The 16,100-nt window shown below is 45.9% G+C and overlaps 1 protein-coding gene across 18 annotated transcripts in view; it reads left to right on the top strand.

Annotated features, from left to right (window-relative positions):
- Positions 1-16,100, top strand: part of ANO10 (anoctamin 10) — a 287,855-nt gene that overhangs the window by 86,097 nt on the left and 185,658 nt on the right. For all 18 annotated transcript variants that reach the window (XM_023260817.2, XM_045037974.1, XM_045037973.1 and 15 more), the window contains 5 exons: positions 3,194-3,313; positions 4,402-4,971; positions 6,786-6,841; positions 8,366-8,440; positions 9,846-10,028. In XM_023260817.2, the coding sequence (XP_023116585.2) occupies positions 3,194-3,313; positions 4,402-4,971; positions 6,786-6,841; positions 8,366-8,440; positions 9,846-10,028 (1,004 nt within the window). The remainder of the gene's footprint in view (positions 1-3,193; positions 3,314-4,401; positions 4,972-6,785; positions 6,842-8,365; positions 8,441-9,845; positions 10,029-16,100) is intronic.

Genomic DNA, 16,100 nt, shown 5'->3' with positions numbered 1-16,100 from the left:
TGCATTGACAGTGCAGAGCCTGCTTGGGATTTTCTGTCTCCCTTTCTCTCTGCCCCTCCTGGGCTTATGCTTTCTCTCTCTCTCAAAAATAAATCAATAAACTTTAAAAAAATAAAAGAACTGTTTCTCACCAGTACTAGGCACCTGCCACTGCTTCCGTTCGTGGAGGAAATTCCTGCAGTTTCCTGCACCTCTGGCACATGCCCTAAAGTTAGTCAGTAAATCTCCTTCACGTATGGCCCAGATGCTTTTCAAACTGTTGCCTCTGCGCTGGGTCTTGGAGTGAGTAGGTGCGTGGGTCTTTAAAGAGTGGAGTCTCGGTTTGTTATCGCCCTCTGGCTCTCGTGGGATTAAACCCTGCTGAGTTTCAAAGCCAGACATTTGGGGGGCCCATCTTCGCAGTGCGGGTCCCCAGTGCAAGTTTGCCCCATGGAGGGCTTGAACCCCTCACTCCTCAGGGAGGACCCCCCTACGTGTGATATCCCTCCCGCTTGTGGGGTGCCATGCTGGGGTGTGGGTCCTGATCACACCATTTCTCTGCCCCTCCCATGCTCCTTGACGTGACCCTCTGTGGCCATTGAGGGTCGGTGCTGCTGGTCTTCCGGCCATTCTCAGAGAGTTGTTGTGCATGTAGTTGTAGCCTCGGAGCATGTGGACGAGGTGAGCTCAGCATCCTCCGGTCTGCCATCTTGATCCTCGCAGAAGCAGGAGTCTCTTTCTTTAAATAGGCCTGCACAGCATCATATTTTCCTTTGAAGGTAAGGGTCATTTTAATTACATTCTTAGCTGACAAGAGAAAGTTAAAGGATTAAAAGAAAAGCCTCTATTTTTAGAAGCTGAAATTGGAACCATGCTTTTGGCATTGATGGCGAAGAGGAGCCTGGTAATTTAGGACATGAGGCTTTATATTCTCTCTGGGTCCTTCAGTTCACGGTCCTATTTTTAGAAGTGGCTGGTTTTTATGCCTGCCTCGAGAGTCATCTGTAGTGGAATGCAGTCAGTTTTTTAAAAAGAACTTAGAAATAGTAAAATAGTTCAGATGTTGTCAGTTCACAGTTGAATAACTTGATATAGCAATTGGAAAGCATGATACTGGAAGAAAGAATAAGGTACAGCTGTGCATCCTCGAATAAGAGAGAAGAATGAGAACCGTTGTGGGTGACTGACTTCCATGTGAGCTGAAGAAAAATCCTCTGAGACACTTCAGAATAAAAATATTAAGAAATGGGTTTGATGGCACCAGTCGCTAATATAAATTAAACCGTGTACCTTTCCCCCCTTATTAATGTGTCTGTGCATGTTTTGAGTGTATACCTTTCTTAGTCATTAAGGATTTCATCACAACCCTAGCTTTTTAAGACTTTTTTTGATAACTTATGTCTGAGTTATAATAGTAACAATCATCTATCAAGAACTTTTCTTCCAGACCCAGACTTTTCCCAATTTTGGCATCACATCTCTCCTGTTTAGCATTCTTTGTTCATTTCTTTTTTTTTTTTTAATTTTTTTTAAATGTTTTACTTATTTTTAAGACAGAGAGAGACAGAGCATGAGTGGGGATGGGGCAGGGAGAGAGGGAGACACAGAATCTGAAGCAGGCTCCAGGCTCTGAGCTGTCAGCACAGAGCCCGACGCGGGGCTCGAACTCACGAACTGTGAGATCATGACCTGGGCTGAAGTCGGACGCTCAACCGACTGAGCCACCCGGGCACCCCTCTTTGCTCATTTCTAAGAAATTAGCTTTACTTTTAAATTACTCTGAAGACTTTATGATAGGACGTCTGTCTTGAGAATACTCTCTCTCTTTGTTATATGTAGTATTTCAACATGAAACACAACATGTTCCCACCCCCCCTGCTGCAGACATTTTTTTGCCCTCCTCTTTGAGGGACCTGTTGCCTAATAAGCGCGTCACTTGTCTTTGGTGAGGAGGTAGATGGGAGATACGGGAGACAGCCCTTGCAAGAGGTGAGCTGGTAAACCTCGGAGAACTCCAAGCTTCTCAGTAGATGCAAACCGCAAAGCATGTTTGTTCTCTTTATGCAAACTCCGACGTAGCATCAGCTATATTCTTTGTTCGAGATTGTACCAGCAGCTTGTGAGCGAAGTACTCTATCTCCCCACATATGGCACAAGGCGTTGCCTCAGAGTTCCCCCTGCCTGCTGAGCACACTTCCTGTTAAGACCTGAACGCCCACCCACCCGGTGAATCACTCTAAGTATATGGATGAGAGAATGCCCTGCTTTCGTTTCTTATCACCAGGGGATGTTGCCTTTGGTTCAGTTCACTTGCCTCTTTCCACTATGTGTGCGAGTGGATAAAATCATACCAGATGACTGGCTGCTGAAAGTATGATTTTATTTGATTTTGACATTTGCTGTTTGTAAACATAAGCCCTTGTTATCAGATTAGAAAGGATGAAAATGATCCTGCAGATACTCAGTATCAACAAGAATGAAAGGAACTGAACATTGTCTTACCTTCACTTTGGTGGGAGGGACAGACTGGTAAAGTCTTTCTAGGGGCGGTTTTATAGTAGATGTTTAAATTTAAAATACGTGTGCTCTTGGACCCAACGGTTCTACTTCTAAATGTATACGAGAAAATAGTGGGCAGGTGGGAAAAGATACGTGTATAACAATTTTAACTTTTATAATAGCAAAGGAAAAAGGAAGGGAAACAAGTATTTTTCAACAGAGGATTAAATTATAGCACTTCATACAAGGGAATATTATGATACCGTTAAAAAGGACATTTCACGTTTGCAGGTATTGGCATTGAGAACCATTTATCATACACTGCTGGATGAGAAAAGGTTACAGAACACTGGTGTAGCACGATCCGACTTTTGTTTTTATAATGTGCATTTATGGGTGTATATTTTAAAGTCTGATATTGCATGAAATTGCTATTTACGCTCGTTATTTTTTGTGGGAGGAAGAGAATAACTGGTATCTCTCAGTTCTAATTTGTACATTTCTGTATGGTTTTACATTTTACATAAACTTGTATTGCTTCCATAGTCAGAATAGCCAAGATATTTACATGGTGAAGAACAAAGGAATATCTGCCTTCAGAGTAGTATAGCACTGTGACCTTCCTGGGCTGTCTTCACAGCATTTGAAAAAGTATATCATGCCATGAGCAATCTCAGATCCGTTTTATGTAGCTTGGCACCATTTGCCTTCACAGTGAGAAGATTGCTCACTTCTGGCATCGTGATTCAGGTGTTCCCGCTGCATGATAATGAAGCCTTGAAGAAACTGGAGGACACCTGGTACACTCGCTTTACTCTCAAGTATCAGCCCATAGGTACGTGTGGAGGGAGGTCATGTGATTTGGCGCCTGGGGCCATGAGCACCCTTTCCCCTCCCCCCTCCATTGTTGGGATATCCTTTAACCTGACTCAGATTAGAGGGGGCCCTGTCATACTGACTCTTTTAACGTGTTCCTGCCTTAGGAGAATAAGGATAGGGCAAAAGAGCTTATCCCAGTGTTCTCTGACCCACCTCCATAGACCGATCTGACACGTTACCTTAAAAAAAAAACAAAAAACGTTTTAACGGCATGGAATTAACCAAGACATAATAGCCCCGTTACTGCACCACCCCAGCCCCTGCATCCCACCCTGGGCCCAGTGCTGGATGCTTTTGCAAGCCCGGCACTCACTCGAATAGATACAGCCGGCAGAGGATGATAGTGTTTGCGACCCCTTTTGAGTTAGCTTGTGTGGCGTTCACAGAATATTAACAGTGATGTTGCCTGTCCCTTCTTTTGCCCAGTGCTTATCTGAAGGTAATAGATACGTGAGTTCCCATGGCTGTTCTAGAAGTTAATGTGTAGAATATTGTTCTGCGCTTTTGAATAACTTTTTTGCAGTGTGCTGAAAAATTTGCTATGATACATTGATGAAAATTTATAGTTTTGGATAGTGGGAGCAGACACTGTGGATGGGAAGGCTTCTTTGAAAAGAACATCTACAACTGTGATATTGAAGTGGGAGTAAGGTGGGGAGCGTAAATTTAAACCCCCAAATTAAAATGGTTCATTGGCTACGGCTGGATTTAAACTAGGACCTTGGAGATTTGGGACAAGCCCCGAGGTGGGTTTTCCTTTGGGAAGAAGGCATCCATCAGCTAGGGAAGCAAAGGGAAGACAGTCTCAGGGTGCCTGGCAGAGCAGCCACCGCAGCTGTGGCCTGGGCTGTGAGCTGGGGAAAGCGTCAGGCTTGCAGTCCAGACAAGCGCGGTCTTTGTGGTGCATGGAAGACGGGTTGACCATCACGCACTGATTGGGAGACGAGGGTATGAAATGATCCCCACGTACCTAAAAAAACAAATGGTGAAAGTCGTTGGTAGTCTGTACTTGTTTTTGTTTTTTTTTTTTCCTTTTTATTGTAGACCATATTCGTGGCTACTTCGGGGAAACAATTGCTCTTTACTTTGGATTTTTGGAATATTTCACTGTTGCCTTAATCCCCATGGCGGTCATTGGGTTACCTTACTACTTATTTGTGTGGGAAGACTATGACAAGTACGTGATCTTCGCCTCCTTCAACCTCATCTGGTCCACAGTGATCCTGGAAGTGTGGAAGCGTGGCTGTGCCAATATGACCTACAGGTGGGGGACGCTTGTCATGAAGAGACAGTTTGAGGAGCCCCGGCCAGGATTCCATGGGGTCCTGGGTATCAATCCCGTCACCGGCAGGAAGGAACCTCTGTACCCCAGCTACAAGAGGCAGTTGCGCATTTACCTGGTCTCTCTGCCGTTTGTGTGCCTCTGCCTCTATTTCTCTCTGTATGTCATGATGATTTACTTTGACATGGAGGCCTGGGCCTTGAGTCTGCACGAGAAGAGTGGATCCGAGTGGACCAGTGTCCTGTTGTATGTGCCCAGCATCATCTATGCCATTGTGATTGAGATCATGAACCGCCTCTATCGATACGCTGCTGAGTTTCTAACTTCGTGGGGTAAGACTTGATGCTGGTATTTATGCCTTGTTTGCCTATCAGAAACGTTGCTTGGCTCATAGGATGCCTATCACTGCTACCTAGCAAAGCAGGGAGGTGTGGCTCTGGGTGCACTCTCGAGACTGGGGGCGGGGTTCGTCAGTTTTGTGGGCTCTGTGTCTCTCAGCTCCTGGTTAGTGTTAGTCACTGCACTCCAGGTGCCCGGCTGGCTCTTCGTCCATGGTGTCTTATTTTCACCTCCTCGGGACGCCATGAAATGGAAGTTTGTTTATCTTCAGGGATAAAGACACAGAGAGTTAGCAAGATTCAGACAAATTGTAGAGCCAGGCTAACCCAGACTCTGTGTCCAAAACCTGTGATCCCAATGCCATAATTTGCTTTTTTCCGTTGAGGATAAAGTAGATTGAATTACCTTCAGATACTTTGGCCAAATGAACAACGTTCATAGGACCGAGGGTGGCCATTGGCCTGCGTGTAGCGGGTACCCTTGTATGTATCTGTGGTAGAAGGAAGTGGTCATGGTTTGAAAATGCTGTGAATAGGCCATTTGCTCTGGAGTTATTCACTCAAACAAGTAAATATGCAGTGCGATTTCCTATGAAGAAGTCTATGCCTTAATTTCATGGACCATAAAGATGTTTTAAATTATTTTTGTCAGTCTTTTAGCAACTATTATCCATGGAGTCCTTTCCGTGTGCTGTTACTGGACTAAGGTTTTGTATTATTTATTGTCCCGACAGTGACCCCGGGAGAAGCGGGTATCTGCCTTGTTTTTGTAGCGAGGAGGCTGAGTATCGGGAGGCTCAGTGACTTGCCAAGGACAGACAGTGGCTGAATAGCTGAGTTGGGGTTCCAGTACAGGCGAGCCTCACACTGCCTCTCTGCAGGGTGACACTTCTCTTCAGGAGCGTCTTTGCCCTGCTGTCTGGGGGCCAGGACTGTGTCTCCTTTCCGTAGCTCGGGAGGGAATTTTGAGTTGCTCTTTAAGTGAATCCTTGTAAGGCATGTGGACAGACACTTTATCGCCCTCTTCAGAGGTTGCGGTCAGTTTCACTGTGACCACTTGTTCAGGGTCTTTTTCTGGGTGGCTGTCTGTGGGATCGTTTGCCAACACCTCCCATGATTCTTTGTTGCAGTAATACTCGAAGAAGAATTCCAGGGGCACCTGGGTGGCTCAGTGGGTTAAGCACCCGACTCTTGATGTTGGCTCAGGCCATGATCTTACAGTTTGTGGGTTCAAGCCCCGTGTCAGGCTCCGCGCTCGTGGTGTAGAGCCTGCTTGGGATTCTTTCTCTCTCCACCCCTCCCCCACTCTCTCGTTTCTCTCTCAAAAATAAATAAATAAACATTAAAAAAAAAAAATTTCAGGGGCGCCTGGGTGGCGCAGTCGGTTAAGCGTCCGACTTCAGCCAGGTCACGATCTCGCAGTCCGTGAGTTCGAGCCCCGCGTCAGGCTCTGGGCTGACAGCTCAGAGCCTGGAGCCTGTTTCCGATTCTGTGTCTCCCTCTCTCTCTGCCCCTCCCCCATTCATGCTCTGTCTCTCTCTGTCCCAAAAATAAATAAACGTTGAAAAAAAAAAATTAAAAAAAAAAAATGTCAGAACACAGTGCTCTTGTAGTACTGTGGAAAATGTGTCCTAATCTTCGTTTCTTCCTGTGCGATGTTCTTGAGGATAAGCGGCAGCCGTGATTGACGGTCTGGCACATTCCGTTGCCTGATGTCTCTGCCTCAGCACATCTGCCGTTGCCCCATGACAGCCCACCATACCGCTCTCTTATCTGAGAGAAATTTCCTCTCCTGTTTCCTTTTGTAGAGAATCACAGATTGGAATCTGCCTACCAGAATCATCTAATTCTGAAAGTTTTAGTGGTGAGTAGAGTTTTTATGTACAAATCCATTTGAATTATGAAGCTTACGTATACTGGTTAATACTTAGAAATGTAAATATGAAAACTGGTTTCTAATTTAAGATATCAGATGGTTAATATATTTTGTATAGGTAGGCAGGATTAAGTGTGCTTACATATATGTTGAATGCTCTTACTACAAATGTGCACGTGGTGTAAGACTTCAAGTATAGAAATTAGTAGGGTAGCCAATTTCTAGTTATTTAAAAAACTATTTAAACACATTACAGACATGTTTCTTTTTCCTTTCGGTGACTTCTTTGCTTCACTATTTAACAATTCTCTCAGTTGCCCACAGTCTGTTTAGTGATGGACCATTAACTTTTTTTTCTTTTTTCTTTTTTTACTTTTTGAAAGAAATTTCTAAAGTCTAACAGGTTCCCAGCATGTTTTGGTGGGTGGGAGGGAGGAAATGGAGAGAAGGCGTAGTGTAACCTTCTTGCTGTTTGTGTAAAAGCTCACGCATTTTGCCCTTTTCCCACTATTATTATAAAAAAGAAGTACCAGCTTGGTAGCACTTGATTTATCAGGAGCTTACCGCAGCCATTGGTAGCATGACTGAGGATCGAGAAAGCCGTAGAAAGAGTCCTCTGACCCCTCGACTGGACCACAGTCCGTGTATCTTACTCCCAAGAAAGGGTTCCGGAGAAAAGAGTTTCTGTTCCAGCCAAGAAATCATTGTCAGAAGCTTGTTATCTGGTTGTTCAGGCCTTAAGAGATCACAAAGCCCTGACAGGAAGGTGCTTAGGTTTATGGGAGTAGGTCTGATTATAGAGGCAAGTGTGGCAAGTAAAATACAGCATTTTTTATAAATAGGTAATGCAAAACGAACAGTTTTAGCAGTTTGGACTTTAGAAAAGGGGCAAGCAGCCATGCATCTCTAAAAAGTCTTTGAAGGCCTCATTCTAGCACTGAGAGATGCTTGACATGCAGAATGCTGGTGCCGTCTGGCTGGCCTGGCGTCTCTCCGTGGGGGCCCGGTGGGCCAGGCCTTACTGGGAAGGAAGCACATCCTTCGGCAACTCAGTGTTAGCGAGGAGTCCGGGTGGACCCCGTTGCCAGGTCCGCAGGGCTCCTCAAGTGAACGGGGGGTGGGGGGGTGGTCAGAGGTGAGGTGGGCAGGGAGTGAGCCCGCCCGGGCCATCCGGCTTGCCGGTGGGGGCTGGGAAAGGCTGGGCCTCGCTCTTCCTCTTCCGTTAGAATGTAGCAGAAATGTGCGGGTGCTCCGCTGTTCCGCTGTTCCCTCAGGCCGTGGGTCCCAGACCAGTTCGCTCTCCAAGCTGTTGGCAGCTGTCAGAGGTCTCCTCTGCTCGCCTCTTGCGGTATTTCCAGGGTTTCTGGATGTGCTTAGCGAGGAGGAGCAGGAGAAACAAGTCTGCCATCTGGTGAGGGCTGGAAGTCCCTCGTGACATTGTTAATGCTGTATTTACAACTGTAATAAAGTACCGTAAAGCAGTGTGAAATGTTGCCGTCTTTTTCTTGGCAGTTCAACTTTCTGAATTGCTTTGCCTCCCTCTTCTACATCGCCTTTGTCTTGAGGGATATGAAGCTGTTGCGTCAGGTGAGTGTGAAAAGCAGGAAGTCTCAGTCTTGTAGGTTTCAGAGGTCCTTTCCTGTATTCAGATAACAATATTATTGTTATGGATAAAATCTGACATTTTGTATATTTCTAAGCCAATTCTAAGTGAAAAACCATTAGCAATTGCACTGTATATCGTACTCAACTGAAAACAAATTCATCGAAGCTAACCAACTTGTAAAATTAATCATGCGGTACAGGAAAAACACATATATAGTTCATCTCAAAGCCTGTAAAAGCAATTCTAATGGAAAGTATTCCTTAACTGAAGTTTGTGTGTGTGTGTGAGAGAGAGAGTGAGAGGTGATTGATACAACCTTAAATAGGTCTTTCCCATTTCATTTTTAAATTGGTATGTTGTTAACTTTTATAATTTTTTTTTTATTTTAGAGAGAGAGAGAGAGAGCACGAGTTGGGGAGAGGGGCAGAGGGAGAGAAAGAATTGTAAGTGGGCATGGAGTTAGGCATGGGCTCGATCCATGACCCTGGGATCATGACCTGAGCCCAAATCAAGAGTCAGATGCTTAACCGACTGAGCCACCCAGGTGCCCCAAGAGTCTCTTTTTTTAAACAGAAGATGAAGGACAAGGAGATAGGGGAGGACTTTTAGAATAATGCACTTTTAATCCTAGCAAAGGTAGTATGTGATGGAAACACCCCTATCCATCTGGGGTAAGTGGAAATTAACACAGCACTTCTAGAAACCGCTAGGGCAGCTTTGCCAAGAACCACAGTCCATCCTCAGTAAGCCATCAGAGACAGGGCGAAGATTCGTGTACACAGGTATCCGAAGAGCAGCATTTGCAATAGTGAAGGTTGGGAATGATACAGTCGACAACAGTACGTGGGCGGCTTGTATTTTACATGTGATTGGAAAGAAATATCCTGAGATGTTAGCAGAGGTTCCATCGTGGTTGTGGAATTACGGGTGGCTTTTTTACTACTTTCTAAGCTTACTACGATGAGGAGGGTTTATTCATTTTATAAGTTTTTTGAAGTTTCGCCAAACTTTTTTATTTTTCAGAGTTGGCAATATCATTTAGATTATTATGTTGTAGCAAGGATGAGATGACAAAAAACAATTTCAAATTAAATTGTTCCCCTGCCAGCTCATTACTGATTTCATTTCTTATTATAATCTTATTTATAACTGATTTATTTCTTATTATAATCTTACTTATAACTTTTTGTATTTTAATGTGTTTTTCCTGTGGGAAAAAACAATAAATTGGAAACGTTATTCTAGCACCTCGCTTTTCTGATATTAGTTGTGATATTAATGGTATGCTATTTGTTGAAGATTCCATTTTATTTATTGCATAATTATACACATACTGTGATTTTACTAAGCTACATTGTCAGATCTTACTTCTCTGCTTCTTTTTAGAGTCTGGCCACTCTCCTGATTACCTCCCAGATCCTTAACCAAATTATGGAGTCTCTTCTTCCTTACTGGCTCCAAAGGAAGCACCACGTGCAGGTGAAGAGGAAGGTGCAGGCTTTGAAAGCGGACATCGATGCTACATTGTACGAACAGGTTGTCCTGGAGAAAGAAATGGGAACCTATCTGGTAAGTGTGAATATTGCCGAATTAACCATTGAGTAAAAGCGAGTAGCAGTCAGGCACTGAGCTCCACAAGTGTGGAGCTGGCCCAGATGTGGCTACTTTGGAAGTGCTCTCCTGCCAGCATCTGCGCCAAGAGCTCCTTCTTCACCGTGAACGAGGGGGGACCGCGCCTTCGGTGTTGCGGCCCTCAATCTGAAGTTAAGCCTCACGACAGCAGGGGGCGGGTTTGGCCGGCCGCTTCGCTGCTTCCCCCCTCCCTCCCCCCCCCCCCCCCCCCCCCCCAGGACGCCAGGCAACCCTTGCTGCAAAGCTGCCCCGGGCCCGGCTGGCTGTGAAGAGGCTGCGTCCTGCTCACTCGCCGGGGCTGCTGCAGACTCCTGGGGGAGGCGGAAACCCGCCACCAAAAATGGGGTGCCGCGCTGCAGAATCCTTCCGGTTTCCCTGAGTGGTGTGGGAAGTGTCCGTGGTTCCTTCTCGATCAAGACTTTCTGAGTTTCTTTGAGGAGCTGCACGCAGATCACTGCAAGGCTGGCCGCCTGTAACAACAGTGCAAGGAAGCACCCGGCTCGTGGAACCTGACCATGTGTTCGCGGGCGGGGGGCGTCGGGGTCGTGCGCCCTTCGGGTCCCGGTGTCCTGTGTCCTGCACCTTCCTGCGCGGTGCGGTCTGCTTCTCAGTGAGTTAGACCCTGCAGCGGCTCAGTTAGTGAGAGTCCGTTACGGTTCAACTCTCGTGGTCTTGTTTTCCGCCTTCGCACGTCTTTTGACCCTCTTGGCCCACGTGCTCCTTCTTCTCCTGTGCCTGCGAGTGTTACTTGGTGTGTTCATCTTGAGGACGTGTGTCTTCCCTCTCTGCTCACTTCTTCCTGATCGATCTTCACAGCTGCCCCAGGGGCCTCTGTGGCTTAGCCTAAAACCAGGAGTCTGTAGCCCCGGCTCCCACCTTGTGGGGACCTTGGGGGTTTTGCAGAGCCAGTCGACACAGACTGCAGGTCAGGGCGGCAGCTGTGGCTTTTTCAGCCCCCTTTCAAGGACAGGGGACCACTGTCCTAGCCCCTGGTTTTGTAAACAGCCTAGACCCAGTAATGCTTCAGGGGAGTAGGTGCCTTTGAATCCCTCGCCCCACAGGATACCGATCGAGCCACGTCCGTTGGCCTGCGGGCTGGAGTCGGGCCAGGCTCCCGCTTACCACCTTGCGTTCTGTTCCATTTCTCACCTGTGCAGCTGTTTTTCTGGTTTTTGCGTGGTGCTACGCGTCTTGATGAAATATGCATATATGCACTAGCATTTTCTGTCAGTGCTGTCTGTGGGGGGGAGTGTGATTCAAAGTATACGCACGGCACACTTGGCTAGTAACACTGCTTATGTTTGTATGTGAAGCGTCAGAGAAAACACAGGCGTGCAAGGAAGGAGCGCATTTGCACCTTGTGGTGCTTCTTGCCTGTGTTGGTCGAAGGGCTGGCTGGCTGGGGCCTAAAACCTCAGTCTGTGTCTGACGCCTTTCCTTGCTTGCTCTGGGGAGCGGGATTTCTGGCCGTATTTGTCTTTCATCCTTCCCTTTCTGGTGGAAGCCGGACAAGCAGTCTTTCCCCTGAGCTCTCTCTTCCATCCCCTCCGCCTCTCCTCTCGTCTGCAAAGGCCCCTGTTCCCAGTGCCCGCCTGCAGCCGCCACTTCTCCCGCTTCCCCGTCTCCCTGCCCCAGCCGTCGGCAGCCCTCCTGTCCCAAACCAGGCAAACCCGCACGCGCTTCTGCTGGTTGTGTCCTGTCTTTCCTGCCCCAGTGTCTCGGAATAATTATTTCATGTTGTCGTCTCTCCTTGCCCTCTTCTCTCCCTGTAGTCACTTAGAATCAGCTCTCATCTCTTCTTTTTCTCTGAATTATTTGGACAGACGACATCATGCCCCCAAGTGCCCCAAACCAAATTCACAGTCTTCTCCAGACCAGTTTCCCCTCCTTTCCCCCTGGCTCGCTGACTCATATACAGTAGTTCAAGCAATATGTCCCTCATCCAAGCAATTTTTTTTATTTTTTATTTTTTAAAATCTACATCCAAATTGGCATATAGTAAAACAATGTTTTCAGGAGTAGATTCCTTAATGCCCCTTCCCCATTGAGCCCACAGCCCCTCTAGTAACCCTCAGTTTATTCTCCATATTTGTGAGTCTCTTCTGTTTTGTCCCTCTCCCTGCTTTTATGTTATTTTTGTTTCCATTCCTTTATGTTCATCTGTATCGTAAATTCCTCACATGAGCAAAGTCATGATACTTGTCTTTCTCTAATTGGCTAATTTCACTTAGCATAATACCCTCCAGTTCCATCCACGTAGTTGCAAATGGCAAAATTTCATTCTTTTTGATTGCCGAGTAATACTCCATTGTATATATGTATATACCACATCTTCTTTATCCATTCACCCATCGGTGGACATTTGGGCTCTTTCCACGGCTTGGCTATTGTGGATAGCGCGGCTATAAACATTCTCATCCAAGCAATTTTAATTCATCCAACAACTATATGCTACTAAGGTGACAACTGTCAGAATCTGAGACCTCACCTTTTTGGCATCTCATGACATCTGATAACACCTTGGTGAAGGACGATAAGGTGAGCGTTGCTTTTCCCGTGTTAATAGCAGGCAGTTGAAGCTCTCTGCTGTTAATCCCTTGGTGACTGAATCAGGAACAAGATTCAAGGCTTTGCTTTTCCAGTTCGGAACCTGTCGTTCAGCCCGGGCAGGAAGCAGTACACTCGCTTCTCCTGCAGGCGCCGGGTCTGTGAGCGAATGCTGCGGTTAGCGGTGCTGCTCCTTGACTTGCTCGAGGGGCTGGGGTCCTGGCGATCTGACACGCCCCCTCCTGACCGCCTGCACATCCCCCTCTACTCTCTCCATGGAGCGACAGTCTGGTATTTGCTATTTCAACTCTCTGCGTGTATTGGGAGAGGGGACATGCTTTTGGGTCACATTTGATCTAGACCACTGTTTCCTACGTGCTGATCCTTCCCTCTGGGTGTATTTTTCTCCACACTGAAGTCAGTGAACTTAGAATTGTATTCTCTGTAAAGCTCATCCTGACTGCTACACATGAATCTAAAGTAATATTATCAAGTTTTGGGAAGAAAGACAATTTGACTGGAACACAAAAATCATTATAAAAGTAATACTTGTTTAGGCACAATGGGAAGCTTGGGTGATGCAGGACAGAGTGAAAAGTAAGGAAAAAGGAAACCTCCATAATGGCCCCCCTGGGGGTAATCCGCCGGTGTCTTTCGGGCCTGCTGCGCCCGCCAGGGCTAAGGCCATGGGTGCCTCGGGTCTGCATTGTGCTGCCCCTGCCCTGTGAACTCCCGGATCCTGCCCAACTGCACAGCTGCGTGACTATGACTTTTCGTGATGAGTCGCCACACCGTAAATGAGCTGCCTTCTAGTGAGCTAGACATTAAGAGATTTGCTAAAACCGGGGCGCCTGGGTGGCGCAGTCGGTTAAGCGTCCGACTTCAGCCAGGTCACGATCTCGCGGTCCGTGAGTTCGAGCCCCGCGTCAGGCTCTGGGCTGATGGCTCGGAGCCTGGAGCCTGTTTCCGATTCTGTGTCTCCCTCTCTCTCTGCCCCTCCCCCGTTCATGCTCTGTCTCTCTCTGTCCCAAAAATAAATAAACGTTGAAAAAAAAAAAATTAAAAAAAAAAAAAAAAAAGAGATTTGCTAAAACCGTAAACGACTGCCACTCTCTACACTGAATGTTTTTGTCTTGGAAAATGTAATTATTTTTCAAGCAGTATCTCATTGATGTTAATGTTTTTGTGTAAGCGAATCGATGAGAAATGTTTTTTACGGTTTTGAGTTTTAATTTCAAGTAGGTAAATATCACGAGGTAGACTCCTGTAAACAAAAAGTCTTTGCTGTCCTCAAGCATTTTTGAGAGTTTAGGGCTGCAGAGACCAGAAGGCTGGAAAACTGCAGGTCTGGAATAGCCCCTTGCTTTTTTCGTTCTTCGGGGCGTTGGCTCGTGGTGAAGCCAGTGTGTCCCATGGTTTCCTCACGAGATTCCAGTTTAGCGATTCTGGGAGAGCGCCTTCCGTCACACCCCACCCGGAGCTGTGACGTCAGGCTGCCCCGCGCCTTGTCGGATCCTTTGCTTGACCTGGGGCTGGGCTCGTAGCAGGGACGGAATTGCCCTTTGGAAGGAGTAAGTGAGCTGCTGGTAGATATTTTGAGACTTCCGGTTTCCTGTCTTTGGTAGCTCTTTCAAAAAGTTCTGAATTGTTGCTGTTAGATGTGAATGCTGTTGATTTTTGTATCTTTTTACCCAGCAACCTTGATGAACCCTCCCATTTTTTTTCTCATCCATTTTCTTGGGTTTTCTTGGGTTTTCTTGGGTTTTCTGTGTAGACAGATATTTCAGCTAGAAAAAAATGGCTGTTTTCTTTCTTCCTTCATCTGTACAGTTTTTATTATCTATTGGACTCATGAATATGTTCAGTATAATTTGGACAGAAGTATTTACAATAGGAATCTTTCTCCAGCTCCTGACTTTTTTTTTTTCCTTCTTTGGTCTCCTCACCACTGAGTGTCAACATTTATCCCATGTTCTTGGTAGGTAGCTTTTTATCAGTTTAAAAATGTTTTTTCCTTACTTGCACAGAGTTTGTATTGTGAAAGATGTTACATTTTATCAAGTTCTTCGTTTATTTGCTTCTGTTGAGATTATCGTATTAAGATTTAATATTCTCCTTTACACTAATAAGTTTCCTTTTTTTTTTTAAATATGAGAATTTATTGTCAAATTGGTTTCCATACAACACCTAGTGCTCATCCCATCAGATGCCCTCCTCAGTGCCCATCACTCAGCTTCCCCTTCCTCCCACCCCACTCGTAAGTTTCCTAATGGAACATCTGCTGAAGTGATTAACTCTTCTTGCTCACTATTTTTAAATATGCATTGTCACATTGAATATGTCAGTATTTTATTTAGGGTTAAGTGCCACTGTCTAATAATTTTTCTTTCTCTGTTGCTGAAGTCACTGCCCCCATGTCATTTATCATGGTAATTCTTAGCGAGCATTCAATATAATATTGAATAAGGAACAGTTTTAGGAGAAAAATGGTCAGCCCCTAGTGTCCGTGTGCTGCTTGTGGCCTTAAATATAGTACTTTCTTTCCTTGTTGTATACTCAGCGTAGGGAACTCATAGACCTGTTTCTGCCCGGCTGGTTTGAGGATCTTTGTTTCCATTCATCTAGTAAATAGATACATAAAATTAGTTATGACTTCACAGAAATACCACAGTGTTCTTCGTGACTGCTTTGTTCTTACATTTTGTAAGTTTGTCTTAGTTGGTCTTTGCTAACTTGTAGCTAATCGGGTAGACTGTATCTTGGTTAAGTATTTTTATTTTAGTATGCAATTATTTACATTGTTGAATTTGCATTTTTTTCTCCTTGCTTTTGGAGTGCGTCCCTAGTTTGCTAAATTTACTGACTCCAAAGCGCTCAGTGTAAAAGTCCTGATAAAGTGTTAGCGTGTGTGTGCTATGCTCAGTCCCTGCGTGAGATGGAGGCAGAATGCACAGTGCGCTGCTGTGCGGACAAGGGGCCCCCTCGTGTTGTATGCTAAAAATGCCAGGCCTGAGCATGCCTTCTGGAAGCTGCCCATTGGCACACGGGAGGATTTGTCTACACAGCTCTGCAGAGGCTCTATCTTGTACATTCTGATCTGAAACAGCAGTTTTGAAAGCCGAGCATAGGCTATCAGGATTTCTCAAGACCCAATTGTGGTAAAAACGGTGTAACAGCTAAGGTTTTTTTTACTCTGCTCTTGATTTCTACGCTTTTCAGAGAAGTGGATTGATGCTATACCACTGGGTGTATTTTGGAACCACTTCTATGTGCTGCAACACAGCGTATGGAAATACTTTCCAGAGCCAGATGCTTCCAGAGAGTCGTTGAGAAACTACTCACCGCTGAATCCCCCACTGAGCCCCAACCCGCCAGCTCTGGAGGCACGTGTGAACCTTGAAAACAGCCAGAGCGGAGTCCCTGGGTTCGTGCTTTGTCCTCACACCCAGGCCGTCGGAAAGC

The sequence above is a fragment of the Felis catus genome, chromosome C2, assembly GCF_018350175.1.
Source record: "Felis catus isolate Fca126 chromosome C2, F.catus_Fca126_mat1.0, whole genome shotgun sequence".
Classification (NCBI taxonomy): domain Eukaryota; kingdom Metazoa; phylum Chordata; class Mammalia; order Carnivora; family Felidae; genus Felis; species Felis catus.
Note: the sequence above shows the minus strand (reverse complement) of the source record. Positions and strands in the feature narration are given on the sequence as shown.